The sequence below is a fragment of the Haliotis cracherodii genome, unplaced genomic scaffold (genome assembly GCF_022045235.1).
Source record: "Haliotis cracherodii isolate W230 unplaced genomic scaffold, xgHalCrac1.p SCAF_19, whole genome shotgun sequence".
In the NCBI taxonomy this organism is placed as follows: domain Eukaryota; kingdom Metazoa; phylum Mollusca; class Gastropoda; order Lepetellida; family Haliotidae; genus Haliotis; species Haliotis cracherodii.
In genome coordinates, this window is record NW_027266274.1 from 16,517,068 (window position 1) to 16,540,099 (window position 23,032).

Below are 23,032 nucleotides of genomic sequence, written 5' to 3' on the forward strand. Positions count from 1 at the left end.
CTAGTGACAACGTCGGTCATCAGGTGGGTGAAGGGTTAACTCTTCCACTGGTGATAAGTAACTATCAACCTTCCCCGGGTCATTAGTGACAATGTCAAGCATCAGGTGGTTGTAGGATTCGTAAGTCGAAGATCCAGAACTATCTGATGACATGTCATCATCTCTGTGTGCAATGGCCGCAGCCGCAGGAGGGACATCAGCCATGGCAGTCATGGCGAGACTCAGCTCTTCTTCTTCGTTCTCTTGGTTTTTAGTTGGCTGTTCAGTGTCCAAATCCCCCTCTTCTATGCTATGGTATTCGTGCCACGACTGGTTCTCCTCAGCAGGCCTATGTTCAACATCTGCCAGATTCTCTCTGTTATAACAGACGAAGAAAAGAGAAATTATCACCCGTTGCCAAGGATCTTAGAACATGACACCTCTACTATGATAACTATCCATGGCACATATTTTATTCAGATAACATAGAAAGACGTCAGCACTATTAAAACAAAGAAACATTTTTTCTTAATTTTTATTGTTTTAAGTATCATAATCGATGTAAATCTAAGAAATCTCCAATCTAGACTAACCTGTTAACTGAACGACCTTTGCGGTAACAGATGTAGTTTGACAACAGGATAGCCACGACAAAGAATACAGAGGCTGTTGATATTCCTATGCTGACACCAATCGTCTTCACTTTTTCTATAGGACAAAAGAAACGGTGCAAATATACTTTAGCTTCAGGTATAACAACCATCAAAAAGGTCGATTCCCTTCCACTGAGTTATCCACCTGACACTTTCAAAATTACATCCCTTCACAAAGATTCAGAGAGACAACTGAATATCCAAAATGAAAATAGGGACGACTTCGAATATCTATTGGTCAGCATTCTCTTTATGTACTGCAATGTTCAGCAACTTTTATGGTCCAGGCATACGTTTTCTACGAAGATTGCTCTTTCTACGAAGATTGCAGTGAGTGTCAAGTGAGTCTTGCCCAAAGGTGGATTCTTCAGGGTTATGCCACTCAAGGCCTTCAGACCAAAATAATGTCCGATGTAATTCCCTATTTCGACTTTTACCATGCGTTACCGTGTTTGTTCCGAAACATTTAACTTACAATTACAATTGTTTGTAATGGTTGTCACCGGAGAAACACTTGATGACATCACTATTTGATAGTTATTCACAAACAAATGAATATGATATAATCGAAAACGGATTCTGGTTGGAAGGTATTGATAGTTATTATTTACCTGTCTTGCACATTTCTCCATTGCAATACTCCTTGGAACAGTTGTTGGTACAGGAAGTTCCACATGCACGTTCACTGACGTTACATCCGTTTATGCACATGCCAGACGTTTGATCGCAAACCCCATCACGACACATCTTACAGGTGTCATAACATATCTGGCCAGGATATTCAGGTCTACATCCGTCAACACAAGCACCTGCAGCATCACACCTTCCACTACGACAGCCTGCACTGCATGGATAGGAGCACCGTGGACCATACCAGCCATCCGCACAGCCATGGAGACACTCGCCACTCTGGTTGTGACACTCAGATGAACAATTCACTGAAGTATCTGCACCAGGGGCCAGACACCTCGTCGTATCTGTTATGTTCGGTGCAGGTCTACAGTTTCCACCACAAGCCACGACACAGAAATTGCCACCATATGGTGGGTAGCACTCGTCACATGCGCCAGCGATCCTGTTGCAGGTTTTACACCTGCTGGAGCAGTTCTTACAGTCAGGGCCGTAGTAGCCGTCGCTACAATCAGACACACAGGACGCACAGTAGCCCTGATCACACCCAGTCTCACACTTGGAACATGTGGTGTCTTGAGACTCACACCGTCTTCTACAATCTATGCCATAATAACCACGATCACAGCCTTCAGTGCATCTCCCCATGCCTGTCTCTGTAGACTCACACACACTATTCAGGCAACTTTTGCTGCAGTTTGACTTGCATCTCACACCAAAATGTCCCACGAAACATTTTGTGTTGCATTCCCCGGTCTTGCTACAGTCTGAGCACTGCTGACCCGTCCGACACTCTGCTGCTGTAAGATGTAAAACAAGGTAACAAAAAGCCATTAAAAACTATTTGGAGGGTCATAAATAAAACGTAATTGTAAGCCATGTATTATATAATGAGGAAGGTAGGAAAATAGTATCATGAGGTTGGTTGATTGTGTTGCAGAAGGCAAGAGCTGACGAAACTATCTTGGAATGTTCCAGAAGCCAAAGCTGAATTTGTGCAGTTGAGTGAGAGGAATAATACATTTACATTGCATACGTCTGTGTGCCTGTTCATAGAATACAACTTTCCAGGACTAGAGCAGTAATCAATAAAGTATTTTCACATCATTGCATCTGCATTATACAGTCACTAATGTTAGCGGCCTTGTGCACTACCAATTTGACTGTATCATAATACATATTCATATTGTAATTGCTATCGACTTTCAGCTTGATTTGGATTGTTTAATTATCCCGTCTTGTGTTTACTCGTAACAATGTTTTTTTAACAACACAGTCAGCAATATTCCAGGCTTATTACTGGGTCCTGTAAACAATTAAGTCTGGACAAGGCGTCATTATTCAATCTTTCAGACGATTATTATTAGGCTGGTCATTGACATGTGATGCTTCAAACTTGTTCAGTTAAAGTAATCCGTTGAAGTCAACTGTTGGAAACGGCAAATTCAGGAAAAAACTATAAATTGTATTTTTAGCCTCAAAGTAAGAAATGTGTTAACAAATATTCAGATGCACATGTTTAAATGCCTTACCTTGTGTGGAAACTACCATGGACATAAGAACCAGAATCACTGCGAGAGCCATAGTTGTCTGGAGAAAAAGAATGTTCAACCGAAAATTGTGGGCAAACTCTCAAAAGTAAAAACCTGAATCACATACATGAAACCCGTGACACACTGACGACGTTGTCATTCAAGGTGTGATGAGACAATTAGAATATATCATGTTGCATAGTCATATTAACATTAAGTTATATCTGTTTTAGCAGTTAATTTACACATACCTTTCTCTCTAGCCACTACCAGACAACTGAGGACGTTTTCTCTATTTCTGTGTCATTTAAATCCTTCCGCCTGGACGGGACACGTGACGGGCTCATCTTCCTGCCGTAGAGGAAGTTAAAAGTGCACACTGATTTAGTAGCCCTTATGTTTAGGTATTGTTGTTTTGATACTGCCTGCTAGAGAGAAACCAAGTTATGGCTGAGGGCGGATAAGTAGATGTGCTTTGTTGCCCTGATACCAATAGACCAGGCAATATACAGCTGGCAAAAAAGTAATTAGGTATACAGGACTAAAGACTAGTAAAGACATTGTATTTGGTATCATTAGAGAGCTTGAATCTTTAGTTTTCCACAATCAATGTTGCCGTTTTGGGGCTTTTCCTTGGTTACCATTATATTTTGGAGAAAACAAACAAACACAGTAACACATCTTAATGGATAAATATGCATAGATGATTTAGTAATTTTGTGAATGTTTGTATTGACCCTAATCTGCCAACTCTTTGTCATTCACTTGAACATTAAAGAAACACCGAGAGGTGAATGCTGGTGAAACGCTGATGACGGACGCAGCACTTAGACAGAACGACAGTATATCCCAGCGCTATACCCAGACACAAGCAAAGGTCAGGTCGCCCGAGAGGTACAACAAAAGGAGTCTACCACTTCCTTGTGATCTTCATACTTGAACTAAGATGCAATCATTAAACTCTCACAGATACAACATGTACCAATATCCGATCAGAAGGGAAAGTTTCCTCGAGATAAACCTCGGAACAAGACGTGACGCATTGAACGAGTAAATAGATAATTGTGCAGAAACAACCAGGTGGCTATGAGAGAATGGAAACAGCTTGGATATTCTACCCAGAATCTTCACGGGTCGCGTATTTGATAGGTGCATGAACTTTTCGGTTGATGAGGAGTTAAAAGATGGGATCATGTCATTCGACTTTAATTCCGTAAACATATCATAGGGGTACTGTCAACTGTACCGACGTTTTGCTGCATTTAGTTGAAGGCTACCACAACGAAGAAGAGAAAATACATTTCTGTTTTATTTCGAGGAATAGATTTAAGTAGGCGTCAGGCTTCAAGACTTTCTCTGACCTTGGTCATTCCACAATTCACAGAACCAGTTAGTTATATCTGGATGATATAACTGGCGTCGAACATTTTGTAAATACAACTAGGCACAATCACTAAATCATAACTATTTATACTTTCGCTAATTTATACACATTTTGTTTTTTCCACGTGTGGCATCTGAGGGTAGACCACGAAGGAAGCTAGGGAGTCTGTGTCGTGGCCTAGTACTTAAAGTTTGGAGAAATCCGAAGACTTCCAGTCTTTGTGTAGTCACACTGTCTGCCCATCCCATATCCCTTCGAGCTGCAATATTTCCAGGTGTTCCGGGTCAAACCAGTAAAGAACTTACATGTTCTATTTTGTATCACATTTAAACGCCTTTGTGTATACATACCCCAAAAGGCACTGCCATACGGGGTTATAGATTTGACCTGTGATTCGTACACATTTGCAAATACATCACAGCCGAATCCACCTGCGTCAAAATACTTAATGCACAGTGTCCCTAGTGCCCGGCTGGCCGATTTACCAAGCTCGTGTATTGCAACTGTAAAATTGTAATGCTCATTAAGCCATAACCCAAGATATAGTTATTTGAGTAATCGATATTCATCTCACTATGATAAAATTGTATTGAGAGCGTAGCACAGTTTTCGGTCTAAATCGTAAAATTGTAGTCTATATTTTGATTAACACTGGGTCTCCACTTATTTATGTTATTTTTTTATTTTATTTATTCCATTTTCCATCGTATTTTACATTTAATTCTTGTGACATTATTGGCTTGTTTGTTGCATGGACAGATCTGATATCATAGTTATACAGAGTTTCTAAATAAAACATGTAGATAAGATCAGAAGGCATGGAACATGCATAATTACAATTTGAATATGCAATACATTTTGTAATTTCATAATATCGAAGTATTTCCTTTTGACTTAGTAAAAAGATTGGTTTTACTTTTTTTCTATTAAATGTGTACAGCATAGATTTTGTTACCATAATTACTGCATTGAGTGAATTGTTGTTCTTCTCTTTAAATCCAAACAGTATCTGTTCATTACTAAATTTAACTCCGCCTTCTGTATAGTTTCCAAGCCAATCTGAAAGTTTCATTCATATATCAGCAGCATAGTGACAATAACATCATACATAAGAAATTGTTTCAGATGGTTCTCCACTTATGATACCAAGAATAGGCATGGTCCAGGAAACACTGCAATTTGTCTGCAGTATGATCTGCATACAACAAAATACTGAAATTACTGTTATTTACACCAATACCAATATTTGTTTCTCGTGAAAAGACTCGGTATAACAAAACTTATCACTGAAACCTGTTTCTTCACTCATGGCATGGTGACACTACGACAAGAAGTATTTTCACTATCACCAGTACAACAACACAGTTTGGGGAGGTTGTCACAACTGGGCGTTACAACGGAAACATTCGATGGCTTCAATACACGCTGCCATTGTTGACAATGCAGAAAGTAACTCAGTATAATCAAACATTCAGATATTTGTTTGCGTTCAGGACTTGAAATATGAAGAAATAATTTGGTTGATACCTCCTTTATGAAATCAAATATCCTTCTTGTAGCAGTGAAGTACGATAAGTTAGCATAGCTTAGTAATGTATTGCAACATAAAAGCTTGAAGCTTGGTTTACACATCACTTGTCCCTATAACAGACAGTTAATGTTAAAAGTACTTGGATGGATGCCCTACAGGTACGTTTGACAGCACTTAAACCATTAGCCTACAGAAAATGTTAATTGGATTTGCATGGATAAGTGAAAGGTAACGATAATAGCACTCATATATGTAGGTCCCTAAAAGGATTGCTGATTGGTAACCGCCAGGTAAGGTTTAATAGCTCTAATATACGTTCCCACAAAACGATTAATATTACTGAGATGAGTACCCGATAGTTAAGACTGATAATACAAATATTGGTACCCGACAGGTAAAGTTAATAGTGCTTATATGACTATCCGATCAATAAGTTGGAGAATTCATAGAGAGTGGTACCCGTCAGGTACGTTTCATAGTATACTCTCCCAAGAAAGTAGACATAGCAGAAAATTACAGAACTACAAGTACATGTTTGGGTTGTATGGTAAGTCCACAAACAACCATGAAAGACGACAGGTGTGTATAGTGAAAAAATGAATGTTTCAGACGGCTTGATCATTGAGAGATTATGCCTCCATTTTCAGTCAAACATTCGTTTATAAAGTGTAGAATGAGTCAATCTCCCAGTGACAATTTGAGGGAGAGTTTATACATTCTGCTTGCTGCACCTGACCCTGTTCGGAAAACCGGCCAGCAATGAGCCCATGCCTTTCTTCCGTTGGAAAACATGATAGGAAGACGTGTGCATCAACGTCATAGGCCGCCGACCGCGATGGATGAACTTTGCCAGGCACTGCGAGAGTGGGACAGACTCCCACTAAAACAGACTTAAATCGCCAGCGGGAGACTCATACGCTGTATGCCTTGTGGAGTGAATAAATGTTAAGCAATTTGCGGCGGTATTACTGATCCAAAACAACTTTGAAATGTGCCATCTTTCCCGTGTCATCCCCACAGATAGATAGACTGAATATAAATATCCCCTACGGAGCAAGTATAAGAACTGCTTACGTTCACCACGGGGCAAACTCTGAGCCACCACGTCAACCCAGCCACCCCTTAAATATGGAGGTGCTTTGCAGAGACGGCAGACAGACGGCAGACCAAAACAGGCAACATCACCAGGAATAAAAAGGGTACCGAGAGCCAGAGCCGGGGTCTGAACTATTTTGTACTTACAGAAAAAAATATCTTCGTTCCTGAACAACAAAACGTATTTTGTTACACCAGTTCCATTACTGTATCGGTTAACGGCATGCGCTAAACATATGCAAATTAATTTGTTTAACCTTTTTTGTGTGTAACTTTTATTTAGGCGTCTAACAACAAATAGTTAAGCTGAACGTTTGATTTGTAGCTTCTTCTTTGCCTGAAAGGCTAAGTGTGTTCCATTCGACACGCTGGTTGTAGCATTGTTGTGTTGTCGTCAACTGATTACACATGTGGCTCGTTATTCTAATACATCTACCACGAATCCCAAAATATACATTGAATTAAATGGAGAAATGTATTACAGTGTCTTTCTCGTAGCGTCTGTATACGCACAATTGCAACCAAAAAAGCGTGAGATTAATTCCAGCTTCACCTGTGATCCTCCAAAACGTCATTAAGAAAAAGCCAGCACAGATGTCACCTTTTCCAGCGCCAAAACTATCACGACATATTTACGCGTCAAAGGCGCAGTCACAAGCAGAGCAACCAGATCCCTTGCAACTGTAGCTGCAAATACATTTCCGAACACATCATCAAGAACTAAGACCAAACAATCCTGTGGGAAGTAACCACAAACACAGATAAACTTTTTAAAGATTTTATTCCCTCTCTTAAGTGACGTTTAAACTCCAACAACAGTACTTAAATCTAAACTAATTCCAAAAAAACTAACACAACTAATTACACTAATTTTACTTATATTACTAGCCTATTTCTACTAATACTAAAGCCCAACTACTAACAATCCTAATATCTACTGCTGATGTTACTAATATTAATTACTAACAATACTACTATCACAATACTCCCATACCAATAGTCTACTTCTACCAATGCTACAATGCTACTACCATACTAATAGTCCACTAACACTAACACTAATACTAATATTCTACTGCCAACAATATCACTAACACTAACATCCCACGCGCGCACGCACGCACGCACGCTGTGTCGATTCTCACATCAACCATATCAAGGCGATGGTTTTCCCACGGAGTCGAGGGTGCCTGTTGACATGGATGTCACGTCTGTTTCCATCCTACGTTATCCCACAGAGGTATGCTGTATGACGCTCACATGGAAATACTTCTGTCCTTACAAGGTATCGGAGGTGCTTCCCTCATAGTTAAGTGATTACAAGGATGACCAGCAAGTCCCGGGACACTACAATACGTCAATACTCCAATTTACATATCACTGAGTGGAACTGTTTGTACTGTAATCATGTGTTGTTGTTTTGTTACTCATCGTTACATTCAATATATGCCTAATTACATATAAAAAATACCGGCTGATTGTTGACATTCATACATGTGCCTTTTCAAGATATAAAGAGGTGAAGAGAGAGCCTCTCCACATAGGTAAATGCTGATAATGTACATGGTATGATTATGTGATTATGGATGATCACAACACACTATGGATTCACCATACGTCATGAGGCCAATACAGTGGGCATTTATCATGAGAACCTTCTGACGAATTAATTGGACAAAGGTTTAAGCACTCTGGGTTTTTACAGCTTCGCGATTTTCGAGAATGAAATAATGTGTTTTAGATAAAGACGGAAAAGGATAATGTCCTCAAGTGGTACAAACAATAGTTTGTCTTTTTGCCATACTGAATGACTTGAAAGTAAATGTGTTCTGAATACGAACTAACTTGTTCGACTTCTCCTTTCACAGACATAAATTGCGTGTTTCAATGCAGTAACGAACACCAACATCCTGTCTCTAACATAAATCACCGCCTTATATAATCAACTGGAGACCCATTCTGAGAGAACACGTGCGTCGCTGACTACATATTTCAAAGGTAAACTCTTCCACGGTGATATGTAACTATCAACTGTCCCGGGGTCACTAGCGACAATGTCAGGCATCAGGTGGGTATGAGATAAACCCTTCCACTGGTGATATGTAACTATCAACTGTCACCGGGTCACTAGTGACAATGTCAGGCATCAGGTGGGTATCGGGTTAACCCTGCCACTGGTCATATGTAAAAATCAACTGTCCCCGGATCACTAGTGACAATGTCAGGCGCCAATTGGGTGAAGGGGGTTTACCCTTCCACTGGTGATATGTAACTATTAACTGTCCCCAGGTCACTAGTGACAATGTCAGGCGTCAGGTGGGTATGAGGTTAACCCTTCCACTGGTGGTATGTAACTATCAACTGTCTCCGGATCACTAGTGACAACGTCAGGCGCCAGGTGGGTGAAGGGGTTAACCCTTCCACTGGTGATATGTAACTATCAAATGTCACCGGGTCACTACTGACAACGTCAGGCGCCAGGTGGGTATCAGGTTAACACTTTCACTGGTGATATGTAACTATCAACTGTCCCCGGATCACTAGTGATAACGTCAGGCATTAGGTGGATATGAGGTTAACCCTTCCACTGTTGATAGGTAACTGTCAACAGTCACTGGATCACTAGTGACAACGTCAGGCGTCAGGTGGATCTAAAGTTAACCCTTCCACTGTTGATATGTAACTGTCAACTGTCATTGGATCACAAGTGACAATGTCAGGCATCAGGTGGGTGCAGGGGTTAACCCTTCCACTGGTGATATGTAACTATCAACTGTCCCCGGGTCACTAGTGACAATGTCAGGCATCAGGTGGGTGAAGGGGTTAACCCTTCCACTGGTGATATGTAACTATAAACTGTCACCGGATCACTAGTGACAACGTCAGGCGCCAGGTGGGTGAAGGGGTTAACCCTTCCACTGGTGATATGTAACAATCAACTGTCACCGGGTCACTAGTGACAATGTCAGGCATAAGGTGGGTGAAAGGGTTAACCCTTCCACTGGTGATATGTAACTATCAACTGTCATCGGGTCACTAGTGACAATGTCAGGCATCAGGTGGGTATCGGGTTAACCCTTCCACTGTTGATATGTAACTATCAACTGTCACCGGGTCACTAGTGAAAACGTCAGGCATCAGGTGGGTGAAGGGGTTTCCCTTCCTCTGTTGATATGTAACTGTCAACTGTCACCGGGTCACTAGTGACAATGTCAGGCATCAGGTGGGTGAAGGGGTAAACCCTTCCACTGGTGATATGTAACTATCAACTGTCACCGGGTCACTAGTGAAAACGTCAGGCATCAGGTGGGTGAAGGGGTTAACCCTTCCACTGGTGATAAGTAACTATCAACTGTCACCGGATCACTAGTGACAATGTCAGGCGCCAGGTGGGTGAAGGGGTTAACCCTTCCACTGGTGATATGTAACTATCAACTGTCACCGGGTCACTAGTGACAACGTCAGGCATCAGGTGGTTGAAAGGATTAACCCTTCCACTGGTGATATGTAACTATCAACTGTCCCCGGGTCACTAGTGAAAACGTCACGGATTATGTGGGTATCAGGTTAACCCTTCCACTGGTGATATGTAACTATCAACTGTCCCCGGGTCACTAGTGAAAACGTCACGGATTATGTGGGTATCAGGTTAACCCTTCCACTGGTGATATGTAACTATCAACTGTCACCGGGTCACTAGTGAAAACGTCAGGGATTATGTGGGTATCAGGTTAACCCTTCCATTGTTGATATGTAACTGTCAACTGTCACCGGGTCGCTAGTGACAATGTCAGGCATCAGGTGGGTGAAGGGGTTAACCCTTCCACTGTTGATAAGTAACCATCAACCTTCCCCGGGTCAATAGTGACAATGTCAAGGATCAGGTGGGTGAAGGGTTAACCTTTCCACTGTTGATACGTAACTATCAACTGTCCCCGGGGCACTAGCGATAATGTCAGGGGTCAGGTGGGTATAGGGTTAGCTCTCGAAATTGTGATACGTAACTATCAACCGTCCCCGGGTCACTAGAGAAAACGTCACGGATTATGTGGGTATCAGGTTAACCCTTCCACTGGTGATATGTAACTATCAACTGTCACCGGGTCACTAGTGAAAACGTCAGGGATTATGTGGGTATCAGGTTAACCCTGCCATTGTTGATATGTAACTGTCAACTGTCACCGGGTCGCTAGTGACAATGTCAGGCATCAGGTGGGTGAAGGGGTTAACCCTTCCACTGTTGATAAGTAACCATCAACCTTCCCCGGGTCAATAGTGACAATGTCAAGGATCAGGTGGGTGAAGGGTTAACCCTTCCACTGTTGATACGTAACTATCAACTGTCCCCGGGGCACTAGCGATAATGTCAGGGGTCAGGTGGGTATAGGGTTAGCTCTCGAAATTGTGATACGTAACTATCAACCGTCCCCGGGTCACTAGTGAAAACGTCACGGATTATGTGGGTATCAGGTTAACCCTTCCACTGGTGATATGTAACTATCAACTGTCACCGGGTCACTAGTGAAAACGTCAGGGATTATGTGGGTATCAGGTTAACCCTGCCACTGTTGATATGTAACTGTCAACTGTCACCGGGTCGCTAGTGACAATGTCAGGCATCAGGTGGGTGAAGGGGTTAACCCTTCCACTGTTGATAAGTAACCATCAACCTTCCCCGGGTCAATCGTGATAATGTCAAGGATCAGGTGGGTGAAGGTTTAACCCTCCACTGTTGATACGTAACTATCAACTGTCCCCGGGGCACTAGCGATAATGTCAGGGGTCAGGTGGGTATAGGGTTAGCTCTCGAAATTGTATTATGTAACTATCAACCGTCCCCGAATCACTAGTGACAACGTCAGGCATCAGATGGGTGAAGGGTTAACTCTTCCACTGGTGATAAGTAACTACCAACCTTCCCCGGGTCATTAGTGACAATGTCAAACATCAGGTGGGTGTAGGATTCGTAAGTCGAAGATGCAGAACTATCTGATGACATGTCATCATCTCTGTGTACAATGGCCGCAGCCGCAGGGAAGACATCAGCTATTGCGGTCATGACGAAACTCGGCTCTTCTTCTACGTTCTCTTGGTTTTTAGTTGGCTGTTCAGTGTCCAAATCCCCCTCTTCTATGCTATGGTATTTGTGCCACGACTGGGTCTCCTCAGCAGGGCTATGTTCCACATCTGCCAGATTCTCTCTGTTATAACAGACGAAGAAAAGAAAAGTTATCACCCGTTGCCAAGGATCTTAGAACATGAACGTCTACTATGATAAGTATCCATGGCACATATTTTATTCAGATAACATAGAAAGACGTCAGCAGTATTAAAGCAAAGAAACATTTTCCCTTCCTCTTTATTGTTTTAAGTATCATAATCAGGTGAAAATCTAAGAAATCTCCAATCTAGACTAACCTGTTAACTGAACGACCTTTGCGGTAACAGATGTAGTTTGACAACAGGACACACACGACAAAGACTACAGAGGCTGTTGATATTCCTATGCTGACACCAACCGTCTTCACTTTTTCTAAAGGACAAAAAACCCGTATTAAGTCATGACAAAAAGGACATACCATAGCATTCGAATATGTTCATACCGTATTTGTGTTGTTATTATTGTCGATAATCATTCCAATAAAATAAAGTAAGGTAGGAAGCACGGATGAAACCCCAGGTACAGAAGCTAAAAGATATTTCCTGTTGTATCTAGTTACTGGTCGTTTTTAGTGATGGAAACATTGGGTTCCCGTGCAGTAGTATGTACACATCCTGCTGGCATCCCTACACTGATACCTTTCATCCAATCATCTTGAGCGAAACACACGATAAGTGAATTGTTTCTGCTGAATATAAGCAATATTTGACATAACACCTATTGAGGGATAGAGAATTTAGCCAGGAAGTAAGCATCCCCATAGGCAACCATTTGTACTAATATACTTTAGCTTCAGGTATAACAACCATCAAAAAGGTCGATTCCCTTCCACTGAGTTATCCACCTGACGTCGACACTTTCAAAATTACATCCCTTCACAAAGATTCAGAGAGACAACTGAATATCCAAAATGAAAATAGGGACGACTTCGAATATCTATTTGTCAGCATTCTCTTTATGTATTGCAATGTTCAGCAACTCTTATGGTTCAATCATAGTTTTCTACGAAGATTGCTCTTTCTACGAAGATTGCAGTGAGTGTCAAGTGAGTCTTGCCCAAGGGTGGATTCTTCAGGGTTATGCCACTCAAGGCCTTCAGACCAAAATGTCCGATGTAATTCCCTATTTCGACTTGTACCATGCATTACCGTGTTTATTCCGAAACATTTAACTTACAATTACAACTGTTTGAAATGGTTGTCACCGGAGAAACACTTGATGACATCACTATTTGAAAGTTATTCACAAACAAATGAATATGATATAATCGAAAACGGATTCTGATTGGAAGGTGTTGATAGTTATCATTTACCTGTTTTGCACATTTCTCCATTGCAATACTCCTTGGAACAGTTGTTGGTACAGGAAGTTCCACATGCACGTTCACTGACGTTACATCCGTTTATGCACATGCCAGACGTCTGATCGCAGACCCCATCACGACACATCTTACAGGTTTCATAACATATCTGGCCAGGATATTCAGGTCTACATCCGTCAACACAAGCACCTGCAGCATCACACCTCCCACTACGACAGCCTGCACTGCATGGATAGGAGCACCGTGGACCATACCAGCCATCCGCACAGCCATGGAGACACTCGCCACTCTGGTTGTGACACTCAGATGAACAATTCACTGAAGTATCTGCACCAGGGGCCAGACACCTCGTCGTATCTGTTATGCTCGGTGCAGGTCTACAGTTTCCACCGCAAGACACGACACAGAAATTGCCACCATATGGTGGGTAGCACTCGTCGCATGTGCCAGTGATCCTGTTGCAGGTTTTACACCTACTGGAGCAGTTCTTACAGTCAGGGCCGTAGTAGCCGTCGCTACAATCAGACACACAGGACGCACAGTAGCCCTGATCACACCCAGTCTCACACTTGGAACATGTGGTGTCTTGAGACTCACACGGTCTTCTACAATCTATGCCATAATAACCACGATCACAGCCTTCAGTGCATCTCCCCATGCCTGTCTCTGTAGACTCACACACACTATTGCTGCAGTTTGACTTGCATCTCACACCAAAATGTCCCACGAAACATTTTGTTTTGCATTCCCCGGTCTTGCTACAGTCTGAGCACTGCTGACCCGTCCGACACTCTGCTGCTGTAAGACAAGGTAATAAAAAGCCATTAAAAAATATTTGGAGGGTCTTAAATAAAACTTAATTGTAAGTCATGTATTATATAATGAGGAAGGTAGGAAAATAGTATCATGAGGTTGGTTGATTGTGTTGCAGAAGGCAAGAGCTGACGAAACTATCTTGGAATGTTCCAGAAGCCAAAGCTGAATTTGTGCAGTTGAGTGAGAGGAATAATACATTTACATTGAATACGTCTGTGTGCCTGTTCATGGATTACAACTTTCCAGGACTAGAGCAGTAATCAATAAAGTATTTTCTCATCACTGCATCTGCATTATACAGTCACTAATGTTAGCGGCCTTGTGCACTACCAATTTGACTGTATCATAATACATATTCATATTGTAATTGCTATCGACTTTCAGCTTGATTTAGATTGTTTAATTATCCCGTCTTGTGCTTACTTGTAACAATGTTTATTTAACAACACAGTCAGCAATATTCCAGGCTTATTACTGGGTCCTGTAAACAATCAAGTCTGGACAAGGCGTCAATTATTCAATCTTTCAGACGATTATTATCAGGCTGGTCATTGACGTGTGATGCTTCAAACTTGTTCAGTTAAAGTAATCCGTTGAAGTCAACTGTTGGAAACGGCAAATTCAGGAAAAAACTATAATTCGTATTTTTAGCCTCAAAGTAAGAAATGTGTAAACAAATATTCAGATGCACATGTTTAAATGCCTTACCTTGTGTGGAAACTACCATGGACATAAGAACCAGAATCACTGCGAGAGCCATAGTTGTCTGGAAAAAAAGAATGTTCAACTGAAAATTGTGAGCACACTCTCTAAAGTAAAAACCTGAATCACATACATTAAACCCGTGACACACTGACGACGTTGACATTCAAGGTGTGATGAGACAATCAGAATATATCATGTTGCATGGTCATATCTAATGTATCAGATATTATATTTAGAACATTAAGTTATATCTGTTTTAGCAGCTAATGTACATATACCTTTCTCTCTAGCCACTACCAGACAACTGAGGACGTTTTCGCTATTTCTGTGTCATTTAAACCTTCCGCCTGGACGGGACACGTGACGGGCTCATCTTCCTGCCGTAGAGGAAGTTAAAAGTGCACACTGATTTAGTAGCCCTTATGTTTAGGTATTGACATCAGTACGTTGTTGTCTTGATACTGCCTGCTAGAGAGTAACCAAGTTATGACTGAGGGAGGATAGGTAGATGTGCTTTGTTGCCCTGATACCAATAGACCAGGCAATCTACAGCTAGCAAAAAAGTAGATAGGTATACAGGACTAAAGACTAGGGTTGGGAATTGGACCAAAAAGTATATTGCGATATATCACATTATTTCAAAAACATATTGCAATATTATTGCAATATATTGGGAAATAATTTCTACCAAGAGAAAGGCTTTTATTCATATCCCTTTGACAAATATTAATATGAAAGCTACAATGTTAACAATTTGGTCAAAATTATGAACCAATTTTAATAAATTGTACTATTATTTTATCTACAATCAAATAAAGAGTATGAAGCTTTTTTTTTTGTCTTTTGTTTTGATTTAATAAGGTAAGATTATACATCATGGCATATACATGCCAGTCACACTCTCCAACCTTTTTGAATCACATTTGAATAATGTTAACTCTCTTTTACACTTTGAAAAACAATGAAACATTAACATTACCATTAACATAAATTTGATAAGAATTGTACATCATGACAAATTTTTATGTCAGTCATTGTCTCTCATCAAACATTGTGAAAATAATTACTCTCAATGTCAAAAGATTTTCCCTTTTTGTTCGGCAGTTCAAGTATTTGAGGCGTCAGTCATGTTGGATAAACAATCAAGGGAAGTAACTTTAGTTCCATGTTGTCAGCAACGTTCGTTCCCGATGATTTCCGATTGTAAAATACGCATTTTTATCAGGTGATGTTTGAATAATGAGGGAAAAAACGATACGCCAAAACCTATCGCGATACGTATCGTGATGAATTTGCATTGCAATATACTGGTATACCGATAAAACCGCATATTCCTACTAAAGACATTGTATTTGGTATTATTAGACAGCTTGAATCTTTAGTTTTCCACAATCAATGTTGCCATGTTGGGGCGTTTCCTTGGTTACCATTATATTTTGGAGAAAACAAACAACAATAGTAACACATCTTAATGGATAAATATGCATAGATAATTTAGTAATTTTGTGAATGTTTGTATTGACCCTAATCTGCCAACTCTTTGTCATACACTTGAACATTAAAGAAAGAGCGAGAGGTGAATGCTGGTGAAACGTTGATAACGGACGCAGCACTTAGACAGAACGACAGTATATCCCAGCGCTATATCCAGGCACAAGCAAAGGTCAGGTCGCAACAGGTACAACAAAAGCAGTCTACCACTTCCCTGTGATCTCCATACTTGAACTAAGATGCAATCATATGAACTCTCACAGATACAACATGTACCAATATCAGATCAGAAGGGAAAGTTTCCTTGAGATAAACCTCGGAACAAGACGTGATGCATTGAATGAGTAAATAGTTAATTGTGCAGAAACAACCAGGTGGCTATGAGAGAATGGAAACAGCTTGGATATTCTACCCAGAATCTTCACGGGTCGCGTATTTGATAGATGAATGAACTTTTCGGTTGATGAGGAGTTGTCAAAAGATGGGCTCATGTCATTCGACTTTAATTCCGTAAACATATCATAGGGGTACTGTCGGCTGTACCGACGTTTTGCTGCATTTAGTTGAAGGCTACCACAACGAAGAAAAGAAAATACATTTCTGTTTTATTTCGAGGAATAGATTTAAGTAGGCGTCAGGCTTCAAGACTTTCTCTGACCTTGGTCATTCCACAATTCACAGAACCAGTTAGTTATATCTGGATGATATAACTGGCGTCGAATATTTTGTAAATACAACTAGGCACAATCACTAAATCATAACTATTTATACTTTCGCTAATTTATACACATTTTGTTTTTTCCACGTGTGGCATCTGAGGGTAGACCACGAAGGAAGCCCCCCCTCCCCCCCCCCCCCTCTCCACCACACACACACACGCACACCTCTACTGATTGTTGACATTCATACATCTTTCAAGAGATGAAGAGGTGAAGAGAGAGCCTCTCCACATAGGTAAATGCTGATAATGTACGTGGTGTGATTATGTGATTATGGATGATCACAACACACTATGGATTCACCATACGTCATGAGGCCAATACAGTGGGCATTTATCATGAGAACCTTCCGACCAATTAATTGGACAAAGGTTTCAGCACTCTTGGTTTTACGGCTTCTCGATTTTCGAGAATGAAATAATGTGTTTCAGAAAAAGATGGAAAAGAATAATGTTCTCAGGTGGTACAAAAAATAGTTTGTCTTTTTGCCATACTGAATGACTTGAAAGTAAATGTGTTCTGAATACAAACTAACTTGTTCGACTTCACCTTTCACAGACATAAATTGCGTGTTTTGGAGACCAAGTCTGAGAGAACACGTGCGTCGCTGACAACCTATTTCAAAGGTAAACTCTTCCACTGGTGATATGTAACTATCAACTGTCCCCGAGTCACTAGTGACAACGTCAGGCATCAGGTGGGTATAATGTTAAAACCCTTCCACTGGTGATATGTAACTATCAACTGTCCCCGAGTCACTAGTGACAACGTCAGGCATCAGGTGGGTATAATGTTAACCCTTCCACTGGTGATAAGTAACTATCAACTGTCCCCCGGTCGCAAGTGGCAATTAGGAGATAAACATAAACAAGCACCAAAATTCCAAGCTCTCAGTTGTCTCCAAAACGGAAATACATTCCCTTTGTAGATTTTCTGCACGAAATGTATTGCCACACATCCTTTGAATATTTTAGTAAATGCATCTGTGCATTTTGTAACCTGTAATTGTAGATATAATTATTAAAATATGACTACCGACAATGACTGAAAATAGTAATATGCTATGATTATTAGCTTCCGCGGTGATGCGGCCGTCAAACCAGCTGTTTCAATCCAATTCATGGTAGAATGTCAGGCATCAGGTGGATATCAGGTTATCCCTTCTTATGGTGATATGTAACTATCAACTGTCCCCGTGTCGCAAGTGACAATGTCAGGCATCAGGTGGGTATCAGGTTAACCCTTCCCCTGGTGATATGTAACTATCAACTGTCACCGAATCACTAGTGACAACGTCAGGCATCAGGTGGGTGAAGGCTTAACTCTTCCACTGGTGATAAGTATCTATCAACCTTCCCCGGGTCACTAGTGACAATGTCAGGAATCAGGTGGGTGTAGGATTCGTAAGTCGAAGATGCAGAACTATCTGATGACATGTCATAATCTCTGTGTACAATGGCCGCAGCTGCAGGGAAGACATCAGCTATTGCAGTCATGGCGAGACTCAGCTCTTCTTCTACGATCTCTTGTTTTTTTGTTGGCTGTTCAATATCCAAATCCCCCTCTTCTATGTCATCGTATTTGTGCCACGACTGGGTCTCCTCAGCAGGGCTATGTTCCACATCTGCCAGATTCTCTCTGTTATAACAGACGAAGAAAAGAAAAGTTATCACCCGTTGCCAAGGATCTTAGAACATGAACGTCTACTATGATAACTATCCATGGCACACATTTTATTCAGATAACATAGAAAGACCACAGCACTATTAAAACAAAGAAATATTTTCCCTTCCTCTTTATTGATTTAAGTATTATAATCAGGTGAAAATCTAAGAAATGGGTAAATCGCCAGTCTAGACTAACCTGTTAGCTGAACGACCTTTGCGGTAACAGATGTAGTTTGACAACAGGATACACACGACAAGGAATACAGAGGCTGTTGATATACCTATGCTGACACCTTTTGTCTTCAAGTTGTCTAAAGAAAAAAAACGAATAGTCCTAAAATGACACCAAACGTCTTCAATTTTTCTATAGGACAAAAAAAACACGGATTAAGTCATGACAAAAAGGACAAATATATATAAACATAACATACCATAGCATTCGAATATGTTCATACCTTCTTGTGTTATTATTGTCGATAATCATTCCAATAAAATAAAGTAAGGTTTAGAAGCACAGATGAAACCCCAGGTACAGAAGCAGAAAGATATGTGATGCTGCAATCTATTTATTGGTCGTTTTTAGTGATGGAAACATTGGGTTCCCGTGCAGTAGTATGTACACATCCTGCTGGCATCCCTTCACTGATACTGTTCACCCAATCATCTTGAGCGAAAAGCACGATAAGTGAATTGTTCCAAACAACATTCGAAGAGATTTTGCGAAACATAATATTATGTTGTTGAACATTGATATTAGACCCACGTGATCTTTACGCACTGATACATCCTTGAGTGATGGGATAAATAGCCTAGGGTGATAGGTGATTCTGATGTAAAATTAGATGACGATTGGTTTTGTTGAGGAAAGACTTTATTTATTAATCTATGAGGCAATTGTCAGTGAAGAACGTAACCATAAAGATATCTCTGTATTTGTTATTCTCTCTATATGTCTTTTGAAGCTTACTGAATAAAAGCAATATTTGATATAACACCTATTGAGGGATAGAGAATTTAGCCAGGAAGTAAGCATGCCAATAGGCAACCATTTGTGCTCCCCCTTTTCTCCACTATTTTTTTTGCTAATGAATCGGAAGTTTTACTCGGATTTGCAAAATAGAGCAAGGGAATTGGGGCAAAAATATAAACTTTAGCTTCAGGTATAACAACCATAAAAAAGTCGATTCCCTTCCACTTTCAAAATTAAAGCTCTTCACAAAGATTCAGAGAGACAACTGAATATCCAAAATAAAATTAGGGACGACTTCGAATATCTATTGGTCAGCATTTAGAAGTGTTTTTAATGGTTGTCACCGGAGAAACACTTGATGTCATCACTATTTGATAGTTATTCACAAACAAATGAATATGATATAATCGAAAACGAATTCTGGTTGGAAGGTGTTGATAGTTATTATTTACCTGTTTTGCACATTTCTCCATTGCAATACTCCTTGGAACAGTTGTTGGTACAGGAAGTTCCACATGCACGTTCACTGACGTTACATCCGTTTATGCACATGCCAGACGTCTGATCGCAGACCCCATCACGACACATCTTACAGGTTTCATAACATATCTGGCCAGGATATTCAGGTCTACATCCGTCAACACAAGCACCTGCAGCATCACACCTGCCACTACGACAGCCTGCACTGCATGGATAGGAGCACTGTGGACCATACCAGCCATCCGCACAGCCATGGAGACACTCGCCACTCTGGTTGTGACACTCAGATGAACAATTCACTGAAGTATCTGCACCAAGGGCCAGACACCTCGTCGTATCTGTTATGTTCGGTGCAGGTCTACAGTTTCCACCGCAAGACACGACACAGAAATTGCCACCATATGGTGGGTAGCACTCGTCACATGTGCCAGTGATCCTGTTGCAGGTTTTACACCTACTGGAGCAGTTCTTACAGTCAGGGCCGTAGTAGCCGTCGCTACAATCAGACACACAGGACGCACAGTAGCCCTGATCACACCCAGTCTCACACTTGGAACATGTGGTGTCTTGAGATTCACACGGTCTTCTACAATCTATGCCATAATAACCACGATCACAGCCTTCAGTGCATCTCCCCATGCCTGTGTGTGTAGACTCACATACACTATTCAGGCAACTATTGCTGCAGTTTGACTTGCATCTCACACCAAAATGTCCCACGAAACATTTTGTTTTGCATTCCCCGGTATTGCTACAGTCTGAGCACTGCTGACCCGTCCGACAATCTGCTGCTGTAAGATGTAAAACAAGGTAATAAAAAGCCATTAAAAACTATTTGGAGGGTTATAAATAAAAATTAATTGTAAGCCATGTATTATATGACAAGGAAGGTAGGAAAATAGTATCATGATGTTCCTGAAATTAGTTAATTTTGTTGCACAAGGCAAGAGCTGTCGAAAATGTCTTCGAATGTTCCAGAAGCCAAAGCTGAATTTGTTCCATGTGCCTGTTCTCAGATTACAAGTTTTCAGGACTGGAAAAAATTGGTGAATAATTTATTTTCACATCATAACATCTGCATTACTTAGTCACTTATGCGTGTGGCCTTGTGCACTTCCAATTTTTCATCATCATAAAATATAATCATATTGTGATTGCTATCGACTCTTAGCATGATGTGAATTGTTTATTTATACCTTCTTGTTTCTTTTCTGTGCCATTATACTCATTCTTTCCGATGCAATCATTCCGAAGTAATCTTTCGATTCTCTGTGTTAAAAACGACGCAGTCAACAATAATACAGCTATATTACCAGCTCCTGTAAACAATCAAGTCTGGACCTTTCAGACGATTATTATCAGGCTGGTCATCGGCATGGGATGCTTTAGACTTGTTCTGTTAAAGTTCGCCTTTAACGTCAACTGTTCAGTTGGAAACGGCAAATTCAGGAAATCATTATAATTCGTATTATTAGTCGAAAGTAAGAAATGTGTAAACAAATATTCAGATGTACATGTTTAAATGTCTTACCTTGTGTGGAAACTACCATGGACAGAAGAACCAGAATCACTGCGAGAGCCATAGTTGTCTGGAAAAAAATATGTCCAACTGAAAATTGTGGGCAAACTCTGAAAAGTAAAAACCTGAATCACATACCTTAAACCCGTCACACACTGACGACGTTGACATTCAAGGTGTGATGAGACAATTAGAATATTTTGACTTATGTTACATGGTCATATTCAATGTATCAGATAATATATTCACAGCATTTAGTTTTATCTGTTTTAGCAGCTAATGTACCCATACCTTTCTCTCTAGCCACTACCAGACAACTGAGGACGTTTTCGCTATGTCTGTGTCATTTCAACCTTCCGCCTGGACGGGACACGTGACGTGCTCATCTTCCTGCCGTAGAGGAAGTTAAACGTGCACACTGATTAAGTAGCCCTAATGTTTAGGTATTGACATCAGTACGTTGTTGTCTTGATACTGCCTGCTAGAGAGTAACCAAGTTATGGCTGAGGGCTGATAAGTAGATGTGCTTTGTTTCCCTGATACCAATAGACCAGGCAATCTACAGCTGGCAAAATAAAGGCTATGGGTCTACAGGAAGTATATATCTGTATTGGCATCATTGGAAAGCCTTGGTTATTTGTACACAACCAATGTTGCCAGACTTGAAGGAGTCAGAAAAAATGTCGTTTGGGGGCGTTTACATGAAAACCATTCTATTTTGGAAAAATACCACATATAAATGGATAAATATGAATAGAAAATTGATCAATTTTGTGATTTTTTTGTATTTGTCCTAATCTGATCAACGCATTGTAATACACTTGAACATTAAAGAAAGAGCGAGAGCTAAGTGCTGGTAAAACGTTGATAATGGAAGCTGCACGTTGACAGAACGACAGCCAATCTGTCGTTCACGATTGTTCCAGCGCTATGCCCAGGTCAGGTCGCCCTCTCCAAACTCATATGAACTCTCACAGATGCAACATGTACAAATATCAGATCAGAAAGGAAACGTGTAATCTAGATAAAGCTCGGAACAAGACGTGACGCAATGAGACCAGCTCTGCTCCTTGACACAGAGCAAACTCGTTTGACTCGTCAAAAGTGGCCAGATAGAAGTGCCACAATGAGAGGTAGCCTTTTTCAAATATACGATTGCTTCCCATGTCGGGACGACAGCACACCGACATGAGATGGCGGTTATCAATGAAACCAGTTTGGGGGCAGTGATTAGACATCAGGAATATCGTACTAGTTAATGTAAGCAGTCGGCAGAAAGTTAATATATTTAGAGTGGTGTCGTAACTCCCGGAAGCAGCGAGACTTGTCCAGCATTTTTCAGAAGCTTACAACACTATCCAGACACTTCTGGAAGCTAG

General features: G+C 40.8%; 3 protein-coding genes across 3 annotated transcripts; all 3 read right to left on the reverse strand.

The window, feature by feature from the left end:
* On the reverse strand, positions 1-2,846 carry LOC139466610 (scavenger receptor class F member 1-like). Its single transcript, XM_071248197.1, has 4 exons — positions 2,795-2,846; positions 1,244-2,062; positions 573-687; positions 1-355 (listed from the first exon to the last, which is right to left on the reverse strand). The coding sequence occupies exons 1-4, from the start codon at positions 2,844-2,846 to the stop codon at positions 1-3; spliced, it is 1,341 nt and encodes a 446-aa protein (XP_071104298.1).
* An 8,816-nt stretch (positions 2,847-11,662) lies between these two features.
* LOC139466611 (scavenger receptor class F member 1-like) lies at positions 11,663-14,864 on the reverse strand. Its single transcript, XM_071248198.1, has 4 exons — positions 14,811-14,864; positions 13,278-14,084; positions 12,223-12,337; positions 11,663-12,005 (listed from the first exon to the last, which is right to left on the reverse strand). Exons 1-4 carry the CDS (start codon positions 14,860-14,862, stop codon positions 11,663-11,665), a joined length of 1,317 nt encoding a protein of 438 aa, XP_071104299.1. The 5' UTR covers positions 14,863-14,864.
* Positions 14,865-18,312: 3,448 nt separating this feature from the next.
* Positions 18,313-21,717, reverse strand: LOC139466591 (scavenger receptor class F member 1-like). Its single transcript, XM_071248184.1, has 4 exons — positions 21,666-21,717; positions 20,107-20,925; positions 18,881-18,995; positions 18,313-18,655 (listed from the first exon to the last, which is right to left on the reverse strand). The coding sequence occupies exons 1-4, from the start codon at positions 21,715-21,717 to the stop codon at positions 18,313-18,315; spliced, it is 1,329 nt and encodes a 442-aa protein (XP_071104285.1).
* Positions 21,718-23,032: the final 1,315 nt, after the last annotated feature.